The sequence below is a fragment of the Apteryx rowi genome, unplaced genomic scaffold (genome assembly GCF_003343035.1).
Source record: "Apteryx rowi isolate R43461 unplaced genomic scaffold, aptRow1 scaffold_671, whole genome shotgun sequence".
Classification (NCBI taxonomy): Eukaryota; Metazoa; Chordata; class Aves; order Apterygiformes; family Apterygidae; genus Apteryx; species Apteryx rowi.
In genome coordinates, this window is record NW_020450951.1 from 260,356 (window position 1) to 285,658 (window position 25,303).

General features: G+C 36.9%; 1 protein-coding gene across 9 annotated transcripts in view; it reads left to right on the forward strand.

Annotated features, from left to right (window-relative positions):
- The window catches only part of EPB41L2 (erythrocyte membrane protein band 4.1 like 2), a 125,305-nt gene that overhangs the window by 40,571 nt on the left and 59,431 nt on the right, over positions 1–25,303 (forward strand). For all 9 annotated transcript variants that reach the window (XM_026085726.1, XM_026085725.1, XM_026085733.1 and 6 more), the window contains exons 3-4: positions 7,823–8,307; positions 9,254–9,466. In XM_026085726.1, coding sequence (XP_025941511.1) covers positions 7,823–8,307; positions 9,254–9,466 — 698 coding nt within the window. The remainder of the gene's footprint in view (positions 1–7,822; positions 8,308–9,253; positions 9,467–25,303) is intronic.

A 25,303-nucleotide genomic window follows, 5' to 3' on the forward strand; every position in this document is an offset into this window, starting at 1 on the left:
GATACTCCTCCCCACCCTGTTCTTGGTGTTCACAAATGAATTCTTCTTGTAAATCTTTCTTATCTGTCTTCTTTCCTTAACTCTCCAAAGTAAACTTTGTTTAAATAGTTACTCCCTTGGGGTTTTCCTGCATATCCTGTTATCTGTTTTATATTTTAAGCTTTCACACTGGGAATGGCCTTCCAAAAAGCACAACAGAGTTAAAGCACTTAGATGACTAAAAAACATGCTAAGTGCTAAAATCCAAGCTCAAAACCAGCATTATTAGCATAAAATTCTCTTTTGCATTGCAGTCTGTGCAATAATGTGGCGGTCTGACCAGACTCATTTGCGACTTAAAGGGCATCATTTCACTTCATCTAGCTCAGAGTTGTTGCAGTGGTTAAAATGTCGGTGGGATTCTTGTCATGACTGATTTATTGGGAAATTAGAATCGGGAAACTTTCAGAAAAACGCTGATGTTGTTCCTCTCCTAATCAAATACGAGCCTTAAGAGCCTATGGGAGCAATGAAATTTTGGCTGCTAATTTTATTTGCTCAACTAAGAGGCATCTCTCGTTCATTGCTTTTTGTTGCTTGGGATTGGCAATGTTATGTTCCCACAGGAGCAGTAGATACAAACTTCCTGAAGAGTGCTATTATCTGTAGTTTCACTACTTTGTTATACACTTCAGTAAATATAAATAYGTAAAGCAGAACACTGCAGGCTTTTTCCTACATAAATCATAGTATGGGCATTCTAATAACCCAGGAAAAAGCACAATGAGCAAGTCAGTTCTGGTCATTAAAGAGTGTGCTTGTGTTCCAGTAGCATGCAAAAGACTCTGCTAGCTTGTGCTAGCTGCAAAATAAAAATTCAAATGTCAACACAAGACATCTCAGGTATTTAACACATGAGATTTAGAGCACTAGCAGAGGATATAGGATAGCATTTATTTATTGCAGCAGCATTTGTGATTCACCGTACATTTAACTACTCTAGTTTTCTGTTTATATTTTGAGAATTTTGTTATGCTATGTTATTAATAGCCTGAGTTTGTTTTCTTGTGTGTGTCAAGACCTCTGCTAGTCCTTCAACAGTTAATTCACCTATCAGCAGCAACATAGCCAGAGAAGAGACAGCTGCACCTTATCTACAGAAATCTAGAAATATTTCACTATATAGCTTGAAGCTTTGACACTTATTTGTATTTTTTATTAAGATTGTTTAAGATTAATTGCCAGGGACCCATTTAACCAAGAATTTGAAACTGACTTCACTATTGGTAGGAGTGGTGGCAGCATCAGTTTTGTATTTCAACTTGCATCTCGATTCAGAAAAATTTAGACATATTAAACAAAATTGGTAGTAAGTGAAAATTTCCACACATCATCTGTATAAAATGAGTTATAATTTTCATGTCACTTTTTCCCCAGGTTTTTCTATCTCCACTTTCCTCATTATTGTGCAAACATCAATATGTATTCTTAAACTCACTTGCCAAAGAGAATTATTCTTTCTGTAGTGCTCATACTTGACAACATGAAATGTACATGGAAGCTGAAATACAGAACTGATGCTGCCACTCAAAAAATGCACTTTTGTGGCTATGTTTATATGCTGAAGCTATGTAAACAATGCTGGTCTCTTAAACTCTATTCTTGTATGTGACAGAGCAAACTGTTTTAATGCATTTTCCAGTTGGTTTCTGGCCATCGTTCATAAGCTGGACAAACTAAAATAAAAAGCTAATAGGCATTTTGAATGTGATCTCGGCAGTGTCTGCGTCTGTGACATTCAGCCTTGACACACTGATGAAGTAAAGTTAATGGTTAGATCTGCTTATGAAAGGAACTTGCAGATGGATTCTGCTTGTAGGGTGCTGTGGTTGGTGTCGTTATCAAAAGCACAGATTAGTCACCTCTTTCTCTCTCTCTCTTTTTTTTTTTTCTTTTTTCCCTGACCTTGAATTCTGGTATTGCAGTTATTTCCCTTTTTTGCGTGCTTTCGTACATTTCCTAAACATGTGAAATAGTAATAATTCTCTATATGACTACCATTGAAGAGGAAATGGATACTTACCAAAACAATGCTGTGCGTCTGGGATTTCAGCATCCATGGAGCTTTATTGTACTGGGACCTCTCAGTTTAAATGGCAAAAATCTCTGATACTAGTAATTTATTTCTTCAACCTGAGTTCAAAAATGCTTTGATTTAACCACATTCTTGTAAGTGCTTTGGAAGCAGAATTCATGTAAGAGTAACCTTAATGTTGTAAGTATTTAAAAATTATTTTTAATTTTGTTGTTATAAATGGAAAGAACGAAAGTTGGAAATTAAAAATTTATCATGACCTCTAGAAATAAATCACCCCCAAATCAGAACAAGCTGAATAAATTACAGAACCCAAATAGATTTATTTTATTTTATTTTTCAGATTTCCTTAAGAATTGGAAAAAGTGAAATGTTGGGCTGGCCTTTGGAATTGTGGCATTACTGTATGTATTGCCATGTATAACAGAGCCATTGGGTGGGGTGGGGGGGGTGAAGGAAGGGAGTGGAGGCTGGAGAGAAAGTATTGCTTAGAATAAATGATCACTTACTGCTATTTTTAATGTGTAAAAATTATGGTTTCCATGAGGGTAACATGAACAATCAAAAACCACCCTAAACTTGCAATGTTGAGTTCAAGATAGTGCAGAGATTTTCTCAAACTGTTCTTCATTTGGACAGATAACAGGAAAACAGAGCTGTCTTTTGACCCATGTGCGTTTTCTGACTGCTGGAATTAAATGAATTGGAACTAAATTGTGCTTTTCCACTGAGCATGTCCTTCTCTAGCAGTGTCAGGCCTTGGGTGGGGTCACTCTTGCTCATGAAAGCTTTTCAAAAAGACTGTTGGATTTTCATCAGCTTGTAACTTTTTTTCATTCGGAGGGAGCAGCACAGAACTAACTGGATATGCATATGTATTCTGGGGAAGAGATTTCTGGAGTTGAATTAAGTTGCTCTATTTGAGATGTTTGCCCTGATATATCAGAATATTTGTAGATTGTAAATACAGAAGTAACAGATTTCTGTCCCAGGATTCCAGAGGAATCCAGATTCCTTTGTATATGAAATAGAGAGTATCGAGACAGCTGAAAGATGCACATTTGCTTAAATTTAATCTCAGAAAGTAATTTTGATTAACGTCAAAACTCAGAAAGTGAACGACACTTGCCTTTGTATAGCACTTTAAAGGTATTTGTTTTGATTTTTGTTGAAAGGTTTTTTTTTATGATGAGCTTTTATATATGTTATATGGATCCTGTTACACAAATGATGCGGAGCTCAATGCATTTTATTTAAAATTCTGAAAAATAGCACTTTAAGTTTTGTCACACATTTTAGGCTACTACCTACTGTCAGCAAACAAATCATTTTAACGATACGAAATGTTTAAAGAATCTTCACATTTCTATTCCTAGTAGTAATATCTTTTTCCTTTCTGAGGAGTGTACCTCTTAAAAGTATCAGTTTTAGAGGATAATTCAGTTTAAGCTGTATATGGATTGCAGGAACTCCGAGTTATTTACTAAACAAAATAAACTGACTGCCAGCACTTAAGTTACATGAAAAGCTGGGAGCATTTGAATCATAGGGAATATAAATGCAGTTGTGCTACTTTAATGAGTCAAAGATACTGACAAATAGTTGTATTTGCAGATTGTGTTTTGACCTTAAAAAGAGGAATTGAAGTAACTTTCCTTGTGCTGGTTTACGGAAATCTGTCACCATGATAATTTTCTTGTGAAAGCATTCCATCAAGACTGCAGTTACTCATTTTGCAGTTTTAGCCAGAAATATCTTTGTCTGTATCTCACTTCATTTTCTGTCTGGATCCTTGATTTTTTTTTTTTTCTGCACAGTGATCTGAAGAATTACTGTAGTATTTGTCTTATAAATATTATTGTTTCAGAAGCCTCTTTTAAGTTCATGTCATCTTCTACACCAGTTTGTTTATGATGAGTCTTGGGTATTCTGTGTATTGCAAGGAATGATGGCACATTTGCAGTAATTTTCTAACACTGCAAAATGTAGTTTTACAGACTTGATGATCTTTCAATATTTATATAACAAAAATATTTTCTTGTTAATACAGGCAAACTACTGTAACTGGGGAGAAAACATTGTATGCTTCCAAATATTCAGTGTATGATGGAATGGATGTAGATATGTAGACTAACAAAATATATGTGATTTTAACTAGTGGCTTCAGCTCTCTAGGAAAAGGAATGGTGATGAGTATAGTTCCCAGTAAGCTTTTTCTGGGGCTGCTAGCCACCACGCACACTCTTGGAATCCTCTGGAAATATGATTTTAAAAGCATAATATCTTTTGGGAAGACATTGTTTTATGTTTTTTCTGATCTTGGAGGTATGCTTAGAGGCCTTGTACTTGTGTGTATATGCATGTACACACACATACACTTGCACGTACGCGTGTAATTATAACCTGTAGCATTATGGAGTAATAATTCTGTCTGCCGGGCTCTGAAACTCCATATACTTTAAATATGTAGTTAATGCTTCTCTAGCAACATAAAATTACTTGTCATAACTTGGCAAATATACTTGAAATGCAAGATTATTGCTGCTGTGAGATTGACCTTTGGAATGTATTACTGATTTTTAGAACTAGTATGGCACCATCTGCTGACCAGTGTAAAGACTGACAATGCTGGTTTGCTCACCTGGTTACTTAGTCAAAAATGAGCTTCCCATTTAGCATTAAGGGGTACTTGGGACAGAACTGTAGGGAGAAAAGTGATTTTTAGTTGGCTTACGTTTGGGACAAATGTTTTTAGCAGAAGACATTACTACCGTGCCACGTATCTGAATCGTAACATAGCTTTAACTGTCCAGTGACCCGGATTAGGCTTTCCTATAAACTGCGGAGCTTTAGAAGAAATCGTATTTTGTTGTTTGACTGTGTGTCATATAGGATTGTTCCTGGTATTCTGTCCATCAACGCTTTAGCTTCTAGGCTTACAAAGAGGATGACTTGATGGCATGAGCTCAGGCCAGGCCCCAGCTTGGGTGGTCTTGTCACAGCATGGGAAACTGATTGGCTCTGATAAGCTTTTGTCATGTGACTGTTGTTGGGACAAAAAAAAAAAAAAATGCAGCGTTGGCAGTCTGTCTTTTCAGCCTGTGCAGTTAACCTTGATTTTTGTGTATAGCTGTCACAGGGAAGGAGCAAACCCAGTGCTTGTTGTCACCTTCAGTGTATAAATACGTAGATTTGGGTTCAATTGCTAAAGATAATCTTAATTTGAAAATAGGTAATTAGATTTCATACATATAAAAATGTTTTCATGTAGGTTCTGTTCTAACTTTCTAAAACTTGTTCAATACTTCACTAAACTGATTGTCTTTTAATTCTAGTCTCATCCAGGAATGTTCTTTAAAATGCAACATTGATCTGAATTATTTGATTTGATAATGATTCTGAAGTGGAATTACTAATATGATCCAAAAAATTGCACTTAGGGGAGTTCTAATAAACCATTGCATGACTTGCACAGACACCCATATTGGCTTTTAGTGGACTGAGATGTACATTATTTCAAGGTAAACAGGATGATTACTTTCTTTTTTTCCCCTCTACAACATGATGCTTTCTCTCTGAGAATCCCAGTAGAACACTCTGTAGGGATATAGCTATCAAAGAAATTTTGATTTCTCAAGTTTGTTGTGAACTTCAGAATGAAAAACTGAGAAAGAACACGAGTTTAGGACTGTCAGTTGCTACTTGTATTTACTCAGGTCTTTGTCTTGAAAATGAAATCCAGAAGTGTGTGGACAAATGAGTTGCTTAGGTGTTGGATTTTTTTGTTTGTGCTGATGAATAAGAGATACCGTAATGGAAGCGGTGAATTAAGATGCAGATTATCAACAGCAGTGAAAAGAAGCTTTCTAGGATTTGTGTTTCACTTCCACATTCCCCTCTGTTCTAATGTCTGTAAATTTTCAGGATACTCGACCATGATTTTGAGCTGCACTCTCTTGATTTTTTGGGGGGCGTTTTTTGTTTGTTTTTTGTTTAAACTCCTTGTTATACTCAAAGTATGTTTTTCATTTCTGGATATGATCCAGGTTCCTATGGGGAAACACAACTGCACTCTGAAGCTTTCCTCAGCAAACATGAGTGGTCCTTGAGGGAAGTGAGACAGATCTTTTCCTAAATAAGATCCTGTGTTCTAAGTTTAGACTTCAAATCAAGACTTCTTTGCAGATTAGAACTTAAACATTAATAGCTGAGTCCCTTCAATATAGGACTAGGGTAAAACAAAATGGAGAGCCTTCTGTTCTTACAAACTAGTCAATGTTACGGTTCCTTTGCAGCAAAGCAGGTAAACTGATTATCTAAATTAATTCTCATGGTCCTTGATTTCTGGGAGAGATTTAGCTGACCAGCTCCTCTGAAGCTGTACACAGTACATAGTGGTGTCACTAATGCAAATATTTGAGATATGATAATCAGAGAGCAAATGATTTCATAGGTAATATGGCAAAGCACCTAGCTAGTCATGGCTCAGGGAGGTCAGGGAGTAAGGTTAATCTATGGTGGCAGGAATCCTTCTGTTCAGACAGCTACATTTCAAGAATTGATCCTAGGAACTTGAGGAACCGTATCAACCGACTGACAAATCTGAACATTTGAGAGGAAAGACTGAGAAGGAAGGCAGTCTAGCATTCTGCCCTACTCTCAGGTGTGAAGCGAGACTGTTGCAACCCTTAATAAGGGAAAGTAAAGTCTGTTCTGGTATACAATAGCTCTGTGTGCAAGCAGTGAATGCTGATGCTTCTGACTGGCAGCTACATTATCTCAGACTCACAGCTTGCTTATCTTCATGGTTTTCTAATGAGATCATTGTTCCTCTCGGATGCTTTCATGTGTCTGCCATACATGGGGACACAATAAATGAAAAACAATGAGGTTTTAGGTGTTATCTGGTGTGTTTACTTTGACTCAAAGTAAAAGGAGCATATATGACTGAGCATATAATTAAGTCAGATTTATCTGTAGTTCCATATATAAAAGATGGTTGAAAAGTTACCTGTTTTGAACCAAACTGTTTCCCATTGATATTTACTATATTGGTTGGTCTTCCCAAATTACAATTTTTTGTCATTCATTTTTTTTCTGACCTGTCTCATCTTATAAACCCCCACCCCACCCTGCATAAGTGTGCACCTTGTATAGGGGTAATAGAACACTGGACTGCAGAATCTCTCCCTCAGGCCATAGACAATGCAGACAAATTTCTTGGCTCCTAGGATCTAGGTACTTTTTGTTCTCCCCTTCAATCTTTCTATAGTCTTCTTCATTTAACTGTGAAGCAGTTCCTTTGTCATATGCTGTACTTAGGTTGCCTTTTTTCCTTTTGACCCTTCCTCTTTACTCATTTGTATTTGTTTCTCTCCCCTTTTCATAGTTACAACCAACTCAAATTTCCCCAGTATATAGCTATTAGGCAATTGCTTTTTTTTTCCTTTGAGTGTTTACATAACCATTTTTGCTACCAAAATGAACCTGCACCACTTTTTGCCTTTTCTTGTAGCAGGTGTATCCAAAAGTAAGTGTAATGCTCACAGAACTGAGTATTTTTGAAAATCTTTATTATCCATATGGCGTCAGGTTTTAGCTTCCTGATTTGTTTTGCTCTTGAGCTGAGAGTTTGAAGAGGTTGCAGTTGAGTAGTTCTTTAATCCTGATATTCTTGATTTAGCACCCCTTGTAGATTGTTACTACAAATAATGTAAGAACCAGTAAACAGTTTTTGTTTTGTTTTAGTTKAAGTTGTGACAATGATGACTGAAGTTGGCTCGGAGACTGAAGTAAAGAAAGATTCTGAGCAGGCGGGAGCAGACAAAGCCAAGGACAAGCCTGAAGAAGCATCAGATACTCCAGAAAATCAAAAGTCCAGAAAAGCATTCTCTGAAGAAGCTTTAGATTCTTCCTCTGTCCCAGTGCCAACTAGCCAAAGCAGCCCAAGTAGCCAGAAGAAGGAAAAGGATTCGTCTGAAAGCAAGGGTATTTCTCGTTTCCTGCCCCCATGGCTTAAGAAACAAAAATCCTACACCTTGGCAGAGCCCAAAGATGAGGCCAAGAAAAAGGCTGTAGGGGAAGACCAAGTAATTGAAGAAAGTGAATGCCAGCTTCCAGAGGAGGTGGCTCAGCCAAAAAAGAGTTTAGAAGAAGCAGCAACTGAAAATCAGCATAATGCTAAAGCAGATGAGAAAGAGGAAAAGCACTCTGTTAGCAGTGCTGAAACACAGGTAAATGTGAGAAAGCTAATGAATACTTAAGAGCAATTTTAAGGGGTCCTGTTTCATAGTTTATGTAACACAAGTAAGGCTTTATAGGGATTATATCAGGGAAGGCTGACTGTTACTTGGCTTTTTTTGCAGGTGGGTTGATACAGTTATATGAGTAGTAAAGCTGTCTTTAAAAGTTCCTGCTCTGTGACAGATTTATTTTTTGACTGCAGTCATTTTAGCAATCTAATTATAGTGTAACCTCACAAACCCTTGTTTTGGGATAGTCCAAGGGGCAGTGAAATGAGCAGGGATGAGGGTAGAAACTTCTTAAGTCAGCTTTGTCTCTGAAGTCAGTGTATCACACAAATACCTCCACGGTAACTTAATCCAAATATTATCTTTTTTAGTTATCTCAGAGTCCTTGTGATCTCAGTTTTTTATGCTGTACTTTATCTCTACGAGAAGCCATGCATGTGGCTACTGGAGGTTGATGCTGAGTCACAAGGGCAAACCCAACTTGTGTGATGCCCCAAAGTCTTGCTTTTTGAAAATTTGCACGTCAGTTTGATAAACCTCATATTCCATATAGCTTGACTTTTGTAAGCAGTGTTCTTTCATTTTGTATAATTCCTGGAGCTTCTCATTAAGTTCTTTTCTGTTAGCAGTGGGGGAAGGGGGGACGGGAGGGGTGTCACTGAAATTCTCATTTCAAAAAAAAGAAAGGGGGGGGGGGAAAGGCACCATCTGTGGTCTGAGAGTAAGAATAGGAAAAAACAGTTTTTCAATATCTTGTCCCCAAATGGAAAACCTTACTGCTGGAACTGGTTATTGTGCTTTCAGTACCTGCATGCTTTAATGAAAGCTTAATGCCTTATTTATTGGTGGCATATGAAAGAAATGAAGAAATTAAAAAGAAAATTCACATTCTTAAGTTGGGCTCATTGTTTAACTGTATTTCATACAGCCTGCCAAGGAAGATGGTAAAGAAATGGAAGTTGAAAAAGTTGCTGAGGAAAAGGAAGAAAAACAAGTAGAAAAAGAAAAAAGGGAGACCAAAGAGGTACAGACAGGTGAAATTAAAACAGAGAACATTCCCCAGAAGTCTCCCAAGAAAATTAAAACTGTGCAGTGTAAAGTGATGCTCCTGGATGGCACAGAATACAGCTGTGATCTAGAGGTAAGGCATCAAGTCTTTATATAAAGAAATCTTTCTCTGTATGTTGTGGAGGGAGAGGCAAAGAATACAGTATTTTTTCATTGCAGGGAGAGTTTAACAAATGCATTTTTGTTTTAGTAAATCTAATGAGTTCATTACAACGTTCACACAGCTATAATTTAGGGTCAGTTAACCTTTCATTTTAAAACCCAGTCTTTAAGACCTTCTTAGTTCATCCTTAATTATGTACTCTGGCATACACTAGCAAATAAGATAAAATGCAACAAATAAATCCTTTGGAAAGTGATGTTTTGTCTGTGATATGTGATATCAGTTCATTTGCCCTAGTGCTACCAAGAATATGCCAACAGTTTAAAAAACATTTCGTTTTGCAAACTCTTTAGTATCATATCTTGCTAATTCTATTTCTGAGTCTTTATTAACTTCTATGAGTAGTTTCTGTCATAAGCATTGAAGTATCATGTTTCCTATCCCTCTAGCTGAGTAGCGACAGTGCACATTTTTATTCTCCTATAACAGATTCTCCATTTTATTCAGAAATAGCACCAAGTCTCAGGTCATTCTCCTTAGAGCTCATCCTTTACTTCAGTGTGATGAGCAATGGCCATGTTTGTATCTACAAAATCTATATATGTATTGTCTATACACAACAGTTGTTGCACTTACGAATTAACAGTACAAATAACTGTTTTATCTTAAGAAACAGTAAAGCCACATCCTTCTGCAAAAGCAGTGGGAGAATCAGAAAAATTTGAACAGAAGGATCTTTTGCCACCTGCTAATCTTCATTTTCACTAGAGGAAAACAGTGGTGATTGCCTCTCCTTCCTTTCTTGGTTACTTTAGGACAGTGCAGAAAATGATCAAAAGTATAGCAGATGCACTGTCAGTATTTCTAAGGAGAAACTCCTCAGAAGAATTTGTAGTAATTTGTGGCAGTCAAAGCAGTTCCTCTCAAAAATCAAGCTCTTCTAGAGTTTGCTTAGTCTGTGGCTTAAAGAAAATATTTTTTGTTTTCAAAACATTTTGTGACTTTTTTTAAAAGGTTTTTATATCTGTATGTTAAACTTCCAGTTTAAAAATAAAAGCAAAGGAAAATGCATTAATTGTGCCTGGAGGAATGGAAGTCTGTCCTTGATTTCCCTCTCAAATTTTCTTGTGGTGATGGCAACTATGAAAGAAGTAGGCAAACACCATCACAGACACCTTCCAACAGAGATTCTGAACATCTGGATTTCTTTTCAAGAAAAATATTACTAATAAATCAGCGATTCATATTTCAGTGTACCGGTACTCGTGATAAAGTATGAACAAATTTAAAGCTTGTTCAGTTCTTCTCATGAGAATAGTGGACAGGCTATAGATACTGTTGATTTAATTTCTTAGATGGTAGATTCAGACCAAAGGGGATGTTTTATGTGTAACACATTGATGCTGTGAAATGTCCTATTATGAGGCTAAAGGCTTACATGGCTTTAAAAGGTGATTAGATAAATCCGTGGAAGAAGAATCCGTAGGCACTTTGGCTCAAGAAACCCTAGAGCTGAGAACTGCTGGAGACTGAGACTGTACAAGAATTCCTACATCCCATGTTCTTAACGCTTTTCCCTTGGCATTTGCTATTGCTGCTGTTAGATGCAGGGTACTGGTCTAGATGGACCTTTGGTTTGACGACTTATGAGCATTTTTATATGAGGAAGATAATAAATAGACCTTATCAGCAGATTACTTTAGGCTAATACTGTCTCCCAAAAGATGCCAGTTGCTTCATTAAAAATATATGAGAGGATGTTCTGTATTAGAAAGTTAAACTGTAAATGCTGGTGATTGTGAGAGCTTCACCAGTAGAAGAGGCAAATGCTGATTATCATAAACTGCATCACTTTTTCAGGCACACTTACCAAAGGCTTGTGAATTGCTTTAATTGTAGAAACTCCCCATTTATTGTTGGATTGATGGACACCACAGAAGTAAGCTAATTTATTTTATATTGGAATTTAGTTACCTCTTGGAAAAAAGCTAATGTGCCTTGTAGGGCAGTATATATTTGAAAACCATATTTCCAGTGAGCCAGCTGTAAGACAGATTAAAATGTGCTTAGTTCTATTTTGTAATTTTGATAAACTTTGCAAACACTTGAAAACCATGTTCATGGTACCTGAGGACTTTCGCTCTGTATCTCAAAAGTTTATATAGGTGATATTTTCAAAAGCTTCTCCACGTAGCAGCACCAAAGGCAGAGTCTGTTGATGTGGCACTTGCTTGATGGGCCAGAAACACTGAGGACGAACAGAGTAAGACTGGCCTGTTGCACAGCTGCATCCCAATCCTAAACCACCTTCCGTTCTTCAGCAGCTGCTTTCACAGGACCGGAGCTCTGAGCTCCTCTTAAACTCCATTACTTATAATCCATGGCAGGCAGGAAAACAGGAGTCCAGTGAATTAAATAGCTTGTGAAGTCTGTTTGGTTTTCTAATGTTTTAATTTTACTTATTGCTTCCAGTCATTTCTCTCGTTGTGAAATGAAGCAACAGCCTAAGTCCTTAATAGGACTGAGTCCTATTAAAGTCAGCAAACCTGCATGTTGGCTTTTCACTGATGAATTTGAATTCCTTGCCCTGTTGCTGCTGCTTCTAGATGTACAGGATGGCTGTTGGGTGATGAGAAGTTTCTATGGCCACATAAGCTGCTAGTTTAGAATATCGTGGTTCTCATTTTATGTGTTCAGTAGGTTAAAGATGTGACCAAGCAACACCATGTCATTCAGTTTGTTCTGCAAAATAGTATCTAATATGACACCCACAGCAAATAGACTTGTAAGTGGATATTAGAAACACACTGTACTGGCAGTTATGGGCAGTGTTAATATTTGGTATAGAAGACAACAGGTTTTCTCCCTGTAGGTCTTGCTCCTCCTTTACATTTCTGTGTTATACTTTGCACTAGAATATCTGTCCCTTTGGAATGGGGGGAAAAATACAGTCAGATTTAACTCTTAGGTGCTCTGGACTAAAGTTGTGAACCTAAATATTACATTTCAGGTGACCTATAGTAGCTGCTTTAGCTGTGGTACCTAGACAGGATATCTGAGTTATGAAGAATGATAACATTTTCACCATTTTCTAAAAACAGGCATCTGGATACATCTTTTAGATTCTCCTGAAAAGAAAACCAGCACTGGAAATGTTACGGCATTTCCCAGGCCTAGCTGACTCCTTGAAAACATTCCCATTTTYATCTAGTATACAGTGTTTGATATTTGGTGTATTACATACTTTACAAGTCATGTACCAGTGCAGGCTTCTGCCTGGATGCCTTTGGTTGTATAATCTTCAGGTATTAGCTAACAAAAGTGACTTACAGCTGGACTGCTTAGGAGTTGCTCTCTCAGTATGCATACTGGAACAAATGCTTGAGAAGTTACCAGCAGATTAACTGGCCTACCACAGGCATGTCTACACATTATACCATTTTCTGCAGCACAGGACATGCCATTACAGTTAAAGTTTTATATTCTGAGTCTATTGCAGTTGCGGGCATTCCCTCAGCTTCTGTGGGAGCTTATCCATTGTGTATTTAACTATTTGTCCTGTTGTCTTCAGGTTCCTTTATGCATAAGTACTTGAAATCTGCAGAAGGGAACTGATGCTCCATCTTTCACTAAACTCAGTTACATTCATCTTAGGATTCATGGGCAAGCCAAACAGGTGTTCTTGGTAAAATCAAACTTCTTGTCTCTAGCAGCATGGAATATATGTTACGTATGCAGGGATTGCACGGCCCAGAACTCCAGTTACAGGATAACTACCTTTTACATAGAGCTAATGCAAAATAATTAGTACTTTTTCTCCTGAGGCAACGGAGTAGTCTCCATGTGAACTAAGCTATGCCCACAATTCATCGGGATGTCAGTTTGAGGCAGGAGTAATCAAACTGTAACTCTTGAACTGCTTGCAATGGCAGGGTTGTGCTAACAGTGTGGCCTCTGGGAAATCTGCAGCTGGAAAACAGGAGCCAGTAATAATATCAGTCATTCTTGGGTTATGCTGGGTCACAGATGCATGCCTAGCCTGAACTTGTCCCATGTCATGGACAGTGGGGTACCTGAGGACATCTTTCCTATGAATAGCTCCTGAAGTCCTCCTCCTCTTGACTCTGAAAGGTGTGCAGTATACGCCCTGCGCTGTGTATGTAGCTCATAGGATCATTCTTGGCCTAATGAGTTAAAAATTACATAATTCAATTTATTTATATTTTAATATGTTTAACTACTGTTTTGAGTCTGAGCAAATCCATGTTCTAATAGGGCTAGTATTAGTTAAGATGAAGCTTAATAATTAGCTTAGCTAACTTTTTTCAAATGAGGATTTTAAATTTGCATTCTGCTTATTGTGGTGGTTAATGTTCCAGAATGTCCAGCTATAATAGAGGGTATTCCTCTACCTTGCTTTTTGTGCTGAATCTATGTTTTCAGTGTCTCCCTTGATGGATTATAATAGTACTATATGCCTCAGCTGTATTGTGCTATCATCACTAGGTATGAGCTGCTCAGCAGATTTGTTGCTGTTTCCCATACAGTAAAGAGAAACAGAGAGGACTTGCTAAGCATTCATTGCTTGCTGGCATTGGTAAGTCAGCATACCATCAAATTATCCAAACCAACTCTAATCACTTAAATTAGATGGGAAAGCATCATTTGTATTGATAATGCAATGTGCATCTCTGCTGTTGTGCTTTAGTATTAGATATGAAAACTTTTAGGTGCATGAACAACATAACAACATTGAACAACACTGAACAGCAATTGAACAACATTGAAGAGCAAAAATGCCCCAGTGAGAACTGGGGAGAAATTGCTTCTTTGTAGCAAGATTTCTGTCCTCAAGAATTGGAAGCATCAATATTTGTATAGTACACAGTTCTAATCCCTCCAAGCCAGGGGAAATCCTGTGACTCATTAGTTCATAAGCTGCCAGTAGGTCAAAGAGATAGGAAAGGGTTCTCTGCGAATTTCTCCCTCCTTATTGCAGTTACTGGTTTGTTTGCCCTACAGCTATGCATCCTGACACACTAGCTCTCATGTCCTGCTGTATCTTTCACCCTCATCCTCTGCCACCTCCTTCCACATTCAATTAAATACCTTATATACATCAAAACCTCTTGTCTGTCTCCTCATCTCTTGCTTCCTCCCAATACTCAGATTCTAGGCCCCAAAAGTCCCCATCTCTTTGATTCCCCCCAAAATCATAGGCTTCTAGGTAGAGTCATTTTTCTCACTTATTCTGCCCTTTCACTTCCTTCAGTACAACTTACACATATTAGCGCTGTCTAGTCACATACCTTCCCTTAGCAGACCTTCCTCTTTTCCTCTYACACCACATTCACTTTGTCTTTTCTCTTGCGCTTTTCCCTTTCCAAGGTTTCCTTCACTCATTCCCTATGCTATGTGATCGTGGATCCCTTTGAGCTGCGTAGTCAAAAGCCATATCCTTCCTCCCATCTTCTCCCTTTTCCTTAGACCTTCTAGCAGTTTAATTGCTTGCTGTGTACAAATCCTCTTGTGTACTGTAACATAATGGTGGACAAATACTGTCTCCCTCTCCTTTGAGATCTTTTGGGTGAAACTAATAGTTAGAGGAGGAGACTATAAAAGATCTGTTTTTCAGACTTGCAGAAGTTTCATCACAACTGAAGTCTTTTATTTCGTGTTTTCATATACCTTTCTTCAAAGCTATTTTCTAATAAATCTCTCTCCATATCAGTTAGCTCAAAAATTCTTATTCATTGTTTGACAATATGAAATCTTCCTTGGGAATGTTTTGCTGCAGCTTGCCAGAATTTTTTAAGTTTGTATTTTATAATTGTTAGTAACGTAAGCTTCTTGAAGCCTCCATTTGTTAAATAATTCCTATTTTTTTATTAAAATCTAGCCATTTTTGTGTATGTTTCTTAAAGTACAGTATTTCAGCCCTACAGGGATCTCTTCCTGACAGTGTTAGCTGTATACCATTCACTCTAAATTAAGTCAGCTGTGAGAAGGAATAGTGAAGCCTCCATTAAAGTTAGTTAAGTCTACTTAATTTTTTGTACTATGTTTACAGAAGAAAAAAATGTTAGAATAATCAAATCATTAACATGAAAAATATTCTACAGAACACTTGCTCTCCAGAACAAATTGCATAGGGCTGTGTATATTTGTGTTCTGAAGTTGCAGGAATTTTTATAATGTAAAAGGTCTTGAAATACCTTTCTTTTTCCCCTCCCCCCTCTTTTCTTTTAAATAGAAGTAATTGATATAAATGGTGTAGTACCCCAAGACTTCTGCTTTTGTTTAGACATAAACCAAGATGTTTTAAATCTGAATGGCATCTCTATATAAATTAAAAATTATATTAATTGGATTTCCTGGCTTCCCCTTGTCCAAAAATAAGACTGAGTACATAAATGAAGTTGTGGTTTTGTTACCATGTGTTTAAAAACAATACCATTTTGCATTTGTAATTGAAATATTCGAATCTTCAATATTTTAAGTCCATCATGATTCAATTAAATTAGTAGTCTAGTTATGTTTCCTTATTATTTGTAGTAAGTAAATTTTTCTGTAAGAACAGAAGTAAAAATTAATGAAGGAGGGGGACAAAGTGGAAGATGGCAAATAGTTCTGGAAACCATTTTCAAATATATGAAGGACAAAAGGTGATTGGGAGTAGTTTTTTACGAAGGGGAAATCATGCCTGACAAACCTGATAGCCACTTTCTACAATGAGATGACTGACTTGGTGGATGAGGGGAGAGCAGTGGGTGTTCCTCAACTTTAGCAAGGCTTTTGATACTGTTTCCCATAACATCTTCATTGACAAACTAATGAAGTATGGTCTAGATAAGTATACAGTGAGGTGGATTGAAAACTGGCTGAACTATTGGGTTCAGAGAGTTATGTTCAGTGGCATGAAGTCCAGCTGGAGGCCAGTCACTAGTGCTTTACCTCAGGAGTTGATGCTGACGCCATTAATGACCTGGACAGTGGTACAGTGCACCTTCACCAAGTTTGCAGATGATACAAAACAGGGAGCAGTGGTTGATAGACCAGATGGTTGTGCTGCCATGCAAAGGAACCTCAACAGGCTGGAGAAATGGGCAGAGAGGAACCTCATGAAGTTCAACAAAGGGAAATGGAAAGTCTTACGCCTGGGGAGGAATAACCCCAGGCACCAGTACAGCCTGGAGACCAACTTGCTGGAAAGCAGCTTTGCGGACAAAGACCTGAGAGTCCTGGTGGGCACACTGCTGACTTATGTTCAACTTGTTGATCTTGCAGCAAAGAAGGCCAACAGTATCCTGGGTTGCATTAGGAATAGTGTCACCAGCAGGTTGAAGGAGGCTATCCTTTTCCTCTACTCCACTTTTGTGAGGCCACACCTGGAGTGCTGTGTCCAGTTCTGGGCTCCCCAGTAGAAGAGACCTGGACATATTGGAGCAGGTCAAGCAAAGGGCCACAAAGATAATCAAGAGACAGGAGCATCTGTTATACAAGGAGAGGCTGATCAGCCTGGAGAAGAGAAGGCTTGGGGAGAATCTTACCAATGTGTATAAATATCTGATGGCTGGGGGAGTAAAGATGATGGGGCCAGACTCTTCTCAGTGGTGCCCAGTGACAGAATGAGAGTCAATGGGCACAAATTGCAATACAAGAAATTTCATTTAAGCATATGAATGTGAGGGCATGTCAACTATGAGTGTGACTGAACACTGCAACAGGTTGCCTAGAGACGCTGTGAAGTCTCCATCCTTGGAGATGCTCAAAACTCAACTGGACAAGGCCTTCAGCAGCCTGCTCTGGAGAAGTGGGTTTGACTAGGTGACCTCCAGAGGTCCCTCCCAGCCTCAACTACTCTGAGAAATGTGATTATAGCTATATTTCACTATTCGAGGAATATGATGCAGGGGTTACTTATAACAGGTGTTAGCTGTGTTAATAGTTCAGTTTAGACTGTGTAATCACAGTCTACATATAGTCTATATGAAGTTAGAGGGTAACTTTATATGTACGTTCTCTTGGTCAATAAAAAATTGGTGAAAGAGGGGAGCATGAATAATACTGGCATATAGTCACTGATAAAGAAAATGTAATCAATGACATAGCTGTAAATCTATGATGTTGACTACTAACAGAATGTTCTCAGTGCCTAGATGCAAAATACCAAAGAGAAATTGCATAGAACACTACTAGAATTGGTGCTACCATCTTGACACTTTGCTATCTAATCAATGCTGCACTAGCTTAGTAACCCTTTTTCCCATACTTTGTTTCAATAGATTCAAGCTCCATTGTTTTGGGAGGTTAGCGCCATTCTGTTTACTACATGTTGCAGTGTGGCATCCTGTTGAGGTGAAATGGTGATTCTGACTTGGACACTTCAATGAAATATTAACTGTCATGACAGCAGTACTTAGCTGTGATCTACCATTTTCATTTTAAAAATATACATTTAAAATAACTTTCAGCTTCATGAAAAAGGTGCTATTGCTGAAAAATGCAAATGTGAAAACAGCATAAAATTCAGTATAAAATATTTTTCATATTTTTAGGCTTGTTAGCTTTGCTTTCTACCATAAGTCCATGGGGTTTTTTGTTTGTTTTGTTTTTCATATTTTCTTGAATTCTCAAAACTATTAGTTTTATATGTGGACCTTTTAGAAGAATGGTCGCATCTCATTTTTCTTTTTTGTTTACAGGAAAAAGCAATTTCTTAAAATCTCAGCCTGTTATCACTGTTGCCCAAGTGTCCAGTTTTCTCTAGCTTTTTTTGAAATAACACAAGTCTCTAAACTATGAAGAACTTTTTTATTCTTGAACCACACTTTTACAATTGGAAGACTATTCTTTGAGGCTTTATACTGCCTGGGAGGTGCAGATCATTTTAGGCATRATATCCTTGGCAGTCCCTATTAAAGTGCTTCTGAAAGATCAAGTGTCTTTTTATTACCGCTCATTGAATTCCATGATTTAGTCTAGTTATCCAGTTTTTTAGTCTGACACTTACCTTTTTGTTTCCCTCTACTTTTCTTTATTTTATAAAGTAATCTTTGTATAGATTTGGTCACTATCTGACTTTCTCAATTTCTTTTTTTTTTTCCTATTCTTATTTTCTTCAGTCTTGCTTTTTCCCTGAAAGAATAGAATATATACAGACAATAGTCTGTGTGCTTAGGAAACAATGTAATTTCAGTAGGAGAGCAGAAACTGACCTCTAAGGTGCTATCCACGTGTAGTTAGAATTCTCTTCTGCTTATGTTCCCTTTTGCTTTGTGAGCTTAATTTGGTTCTGGAAATATTTGTGGGTACATCTGTTCAGCTCCAGTGGTTAAAAATGATCCAAAATACTTAATTTTTGATATCATGGATTTTCTTTTTTTTTTAATTTTGGGTATTGAAAGAATTAAGCCTTGGTTCATAAAAGTAGTCTTATACAAAAAATAGCTCTTACTTTTTCCCAACTTTTGACAAGAATTGTGTTGGAAAAGGGATTACAACTTTTGTTTGAGATTGGTACCTAGCAAAACAAATTTCACTGGAATCAATTTTTAAAAGTATGTTGTTGCCTAAGATATCTAGACTAAACAGTAACAGCTATACAAAAGTTGGTCTGGACTAACCACCATGCTTCACTAAACATTTATAGAAATTTAGGCATTTATCAAGTGACAAACTTGCTGGAAATAGAGTTTAGCTGTACTCTTAACACTGGAAATCTGTAATATGAAGCTGAGATACGTGGAGGGATTAATTAAAGCAAACAGGTGTAGTTCTGTAATTGTGATATGAGCAAAACCAATTTGTGTATGTTGAAAGATGTATACATTTGCTGTCCTGGTTACCACAGATTGTTTACTATAGTAGTAATAATAGTAATCCCGAAATTTCTCGGGGATCCTTTTGTCATGGAGGATGTGAGTTGTGTGATGACCTGCATGGCAATGTGGCAATGTTTTTGGTTTCATTTGAGGGAATAAGTGAAAAAAAATTTCAAGACAAGATTGAGAAGATGGTAATCTTTAGCAAATGTTGGTTACATGAAGCAGGCTTACTTTTTCGAGTGAGAGATACTCATATATAGTTCTTAATACTTTTCTTGATCAAACTCAAATGTTACCTGGACAAAGAAATTATTAAGCTTTGTCCTTCTGTGTCTCTGCCTGCGAAGAGTGTTCTGCAGCATCTGTGTTTAAAAACAAACAAAACTTGTATTCAAGTATTTGTATTATCAACATACTTCAGCTCAATGAGGGTAGAGTTAAGGTTGCTTTGTTTCCTTAACATTATCTTTATTGGTTTTCAGAAGTTGCAGTGTAGCTAGATATTGTGCTCTTGCATGGACACAACTTGCTGCAGGGTCCTCTCATCTTGTGTTCTTGACCTGTTTAATTACCATTAAGTTTTCAAAATAATTTGTTAGCATTTGAAGTATACCAAATCTGATCACTTGAGCTGTTTCACTGTCTTTGATCATAACTCTTTAGTACAATTGGTGAAATGTTAATCCAGCCAACAAAGTTTTGCTCCCCTTTCTTGGTTTTTCTTTCTCATGAACGTCAATGTTTAGAGTCCTGGGGAAAAACAAGCAGGAACAATACAGGTTTATATTGAAGTCAGTGGAATTAAGGATATTCTTTGAAGCCCTAACATCTCCCACTGAGCAGCTTGTCTCCTTATGCCTTTTTCTGGTGTATTTGAGCAGAACACATCCAGGTTTTTCTTTCACAAGTGCTGATTCATTTTTGGAACCATGAGAAAAGTGAAGCAGATGTGTTGCTCACAGAGATTGTCTGAGGAAAAGCTATGTTCCCAGCCTAATGATTAGTATTGCTTGTCCTATGTCATCCTCTGGAAAAAAAAGTACTATTTTAAATTTTGTTTTCTTTGTAGGAAAAATAAAAATCCAAACCATACCACTTTCATTTTTTTCCTTTGAGACAAACAAGTGGTCACTCCCATTGATCCAGGAAGTATATTACCTCAAACAAAGTTTACACATTTCATAAAGTTTGTGGCTCTGACAAATACTCACACCGCCTTCTTATTCCTGTTATTTTCCACATGTACCTACATTCCATCCTTCTGTATGTATCTAGTAAGTTCAGAAGTGAGAAAGTGATCGGACTCTGAGGACTGGTGCACATGTTAGCTAGATGTGATAAGTGAGGGAGAGTGGAAAATAATTTCCTCACCAACCCTGGGTCTAGCATATAGAGAAAAGAGCTCACAGCCTCTTTTTTTGATATAAAAGAGACTCAGAAGTTGTCTGAATATATTGCACATCCTATGCCAGTGTATTTAAAACCAAACAAAAAACAGACAACCCCCCAGGAACTGTTCAGATCTGTCTCAACCCTGTTGCATCTTGGAGGTCTCCAACATGACCAACTGTGTTAGTTGTTACTGTGAGCCTTCTTTATGCCTCTGGTAAAGGATACTTCTTGGAGGTGCTGGTGTTACTTATTTCAGCTTTCTGGAATATAACTCAGGTACTAACAGTGAATTGCAAAGCTTTTCCTTCAAAGATGATGATTCAGTGCTGAAGTACTTAACATTCTGAGTGGGTAAGACTGATATGCATCTGTAACTTATTTTCTTCAAATGCTTCTCATTGTTTTATGCTTGGAAGGTTGATTTATATGCAATAGAAATGCTATTTCTATCTGACTAAATATGTGGTTGCCGCTGCTTGCAGATGGCATCGTAAGTAATCCTTCCTGAGAAGCTGACAAAGCTTCTTAGCTTTGAAAAAAGAAAAAGCTGGCTGCTAGACTATCCAAACTGACAAAGTTGAGTGTAAATGTTTTTTGAACGGCCTGACTTAGCTGCTTTAGGGGCATGACTTCTGCACTTTAATAGTAAAGGAGAAAAAATCTTTTAAGACACACTAGTGTTAGATCTTGGGGGAAAATATTGCTTTGTTTGCAATACTTCTTTGTTTGCAGTCACCCCCTCCTCCCCCCCCCCCAGCATGTCCCCGCCAGCACAGTTGGTCAGCAATTGAGGTTGATTTTTCAAGGGCTAGAATAAAAGGCGTATAATTTGCTGAAGTGAATATCCAATATGTCTGTACCTGTAACCAGTATTCAGTGACAGTTACTAGATTGTGCTGTCTTGCCAGCTCTTCTATTCTTTGGCTTTGCAGCTAAGCAACAATTTGTCAAGTTCTAGGATTTTGTTTTATTCTGGAGTTCCATAAGTGCATTGCAAAACACTAATTAATGTAATACACTACTATTTCCATAGGGAGAATAGGGGTGCTCTACGGCTCCCTAACCCCTGTATGCAAGTGTTAATGTTGCTTTATTGTCAAGGGAAAAGGGAAACTTAGTCGATTTTGCATTTGGGAATCGTATCTTCTTCCATGTCATTTCTACACCTTCCTGGTACCTTTATACTGGAATTGAATCTTGGGAGCAAGTATTGGGAAAGAAATCTCATGAATCTATGTACAGTCTAGACAAAGATTAAGTAGCACTAATTCAAATGCAATTATAAACTTAGTTAAATCAATACAAAATTTGCATGGATGTGCATTTTGTTTTGGGATTATTTTAGTTTATTTTGAATGGATTACATATGCAAACTAAGCCTTTATTAAATAAATAAAATGAGAATATATTATAATTTAAAGTCTAATTAAAATTAATTTGGCACAGCTTCTGTATAATAAGATATTTCTCTCTCAGCATCTGAATGGAGTTAAAGCACTTTCTTTTGGCGTAGGTGTATTTATATGTGACATGCAGAATGTATCGAGAGATATTTCAGAGTAAATGAAATCCTAATAATTTTGGTCTCTGCACCCATATTAAAATATTAATGTTTCTGAAAGCTAGTTCCTATGTGTGCCTTGTCTCTAACATGTTATCTGTTGATGTGTGCCATGGAGAAGAAACTGAGAGAAGTTGCTTGGTTAGAAAAAGATAACTTTAACCTTTTGAGAAAGTAGGCTTATATCTGAGATTGTGTATGAAAAATGTCAAACATTTCACTCTTAGGGCAAATCAGCATGCTTTTGCAGAGATTTCTCTAGATCATAGTAAATGACTGTATAATTTGATGCTGTTATTTCATAGTTCAGAATTTGTCATCAAATGTTGGTGTTGGAGTGCATTTGTACTGTCTTTGTTTCTTTGCCACTTTGTTTTGTGTATTGATAATTGCTGTAAGTTCTTCTTTGTAGTTGCCTAGTGTTATTTAACAAAGAAATTACTTTTTTGCTTGCTTCTGCATGCCTTTCCAGTTGCTCAGGGCATACCTGTCATGGTAGATGTTTGACTTCTTACATAAAGCACATCTCAGATATTTCTGTTTTTGAAAGTTACTTTGTAAATTAATTTATCACATCAGAAAAGAATCTGTTTGTACTTTTGCCCTTGGGACTCTTTGTTTTGCCTTAATAGGTCTTTCTGACTGGTGTCAACTTGCCAGCTGGAACTGTGCATGTTGAATCAATAATTCCTTTTCTACAGTACCGTTTAAACAGATATTTCAGCTTTTTTAGTGATGCTTTCCATCTGCTTATTCTTGTCTACTTTTATTACTTTTTTTTAAATAGAGGCAAATTTGAAGGACTTACGTTTCTTAATTTCTCCTGACTTGCTTGTCTGAACACCAGTGTAGATACAACATCTAAGGTATTCTGCTGTCATCCAGAAAGGTCCATGACCTGTCAATGTAATGAAGCTAAGCCTTGTGGGAAGCAAAATCTGTTCCTCGGTTCATTACAATTTTAAATTGTTAGTGATATTTTATCTTGCAGACTTTTTTTGTTATCAGTTTTCTTCTAGGAGTTTTGTTTTCCTCATTTGTGGTCTTTGATTTTGCAAAAAATGAAGTGTAGTCATTTCTAACACCAGCATCTCTGTACACATTGGTATCCTGGATAATTGGTAAAATATGTTTTTCTGGTCTTGTTAATGGTCGGTCTGCATCTTAGCAACTTGCTCTGAGAAATTTAAAACTTTGTGGGAGTAGTGTTCTACCATTACAAGCTTTGATACCAGATGCTCTTCAAACTTGTTTTATTTTGGTTTTTGGGAACTAGGAAAGTTTCATAAGGAATCAAAATAACCTTCATTAAAAGGTTGTTTTTAAGGCTTTTAACTTTTAGTCTAAAATGCAAAAAGTTGCTTAAGCCCGGAGAATAATTATTAGCTCCATAAGGTTTCATGTTAACAAAATAAGCTCATTTTCTGCATCCTATAATTTAAAAATAAAAATTTCCAAAGCTGCTCAGCTCTAAGAAACTTCCAAAGAATATGCTGGAGTTTGGAAGCATTATACTAAAAGAGATGAGTTAAGTGTACACAATATATGCATATGTAGAGAACATTAGCAATTAATTCACTTAATTTATTTTAACTGTAAAACTGTTGTAACTCTTAGTAATGATAACATCCATGTATCCTTAAACTCTTCATTGTAATGTGTATGTGTGAATGACTGGAGATGAGGAAAGAGGAAGAAACTATTGTTTCAATTGTTCATCTTTTGGAGGAGCATGACAACTTTCACAGGCTGGAACTCCTTTAGTAACTTTAAAGAAAGTAATATAAGGTAATTGAAAGTGAGTTAAGTTCATTTATAGGGATAACATGTAAGCATATCAGAGAGACTTGTCAAAGTATGAGAGGATGAAAGATGTCTAGTGGAAACACAGAAAACACAGTAAAGAATAAAAGACACCTTAGTTTCATGATCCAATATTGTGGTATTTGTGAGATGTAATAGCAGTGGCGTTCTAGTAATTTGAGTAAGCAGAGTGTTGCAATGCTTGTGATTAATTTCTAGGAACTTTTTTTTTAATGCACAGCAAATATTACATAATTTCAACCAGCTCTCTTTCTAGTAATTATCTGTGAGAGGAGATGTAAGTTCTCATTCTTCTAGGGTGATCTGCATATTGCTCTTGCTTTCAGCAGAAAGAAAAAAAAAAACCTTGCTTGCCTGTTTTGAAGGGGTTGTATTACAAGGGGGGCATCTGTTAGTCTAAACACAGACTTGAAATTGAGAGAAAGCAGGGAGAGATGGAAGTAAAACTGGACTGAATTTTTGACTTCTGTAGAGAAATTCTAAAGAAGTTGGTCCTAACTGCTGCTGTTTTGGTGTTGCCATTGAGCAGTTGTGAAAACCCATATGTACCCGGTTTGCTTATTTAACCTATTGCTGTTAAGATTACTCGGTGCAAGTGGTTTATGGCTGGGCTGTTCATGTTAGATCTGCTGATGAACATAGTTAGGAATCAACGTATCTTCTATCAAATGAAATCAAAGCTTTTTCATTTATTTTTGAAAGCAAATTCTAAAATAGCTATTTTAATTAGGCTACAGTGAGCATCTGCCTCATTCTATGTAACTTGGACACCACACAAACCTTGTAGTAATGAAATAGTTTTTTCTTTTTATTTCTATTGTATAATCTCCATACTGTCAAATTTATTTATAGTAATGAGTATATGGATATTCTAGTGAGAATAGGCAGGCTGTAACTAAAGTTTTGGAGATTCAAATAAAAACTAAATTAAAGTAATCTTATGTTACCTTTTCATACATGATCGTTTTATATGTTACTTCTTGAATTCTGGTCCCAGAAGTGAACAGGTTGGGCTACATATATATGTGTGTGTATAAATATATGTATATATACATATATTATACATTATACATATATTTATTTGTGTACCTGCACACACACAGTTGGTGAGGATCACTTGACACCGTGGTTGTAGCTATCACTTGATACCTCAACCAACTGGTAAAAAAAAGAAGTAAAATCCAGTTTGAGAGTAATATCGAA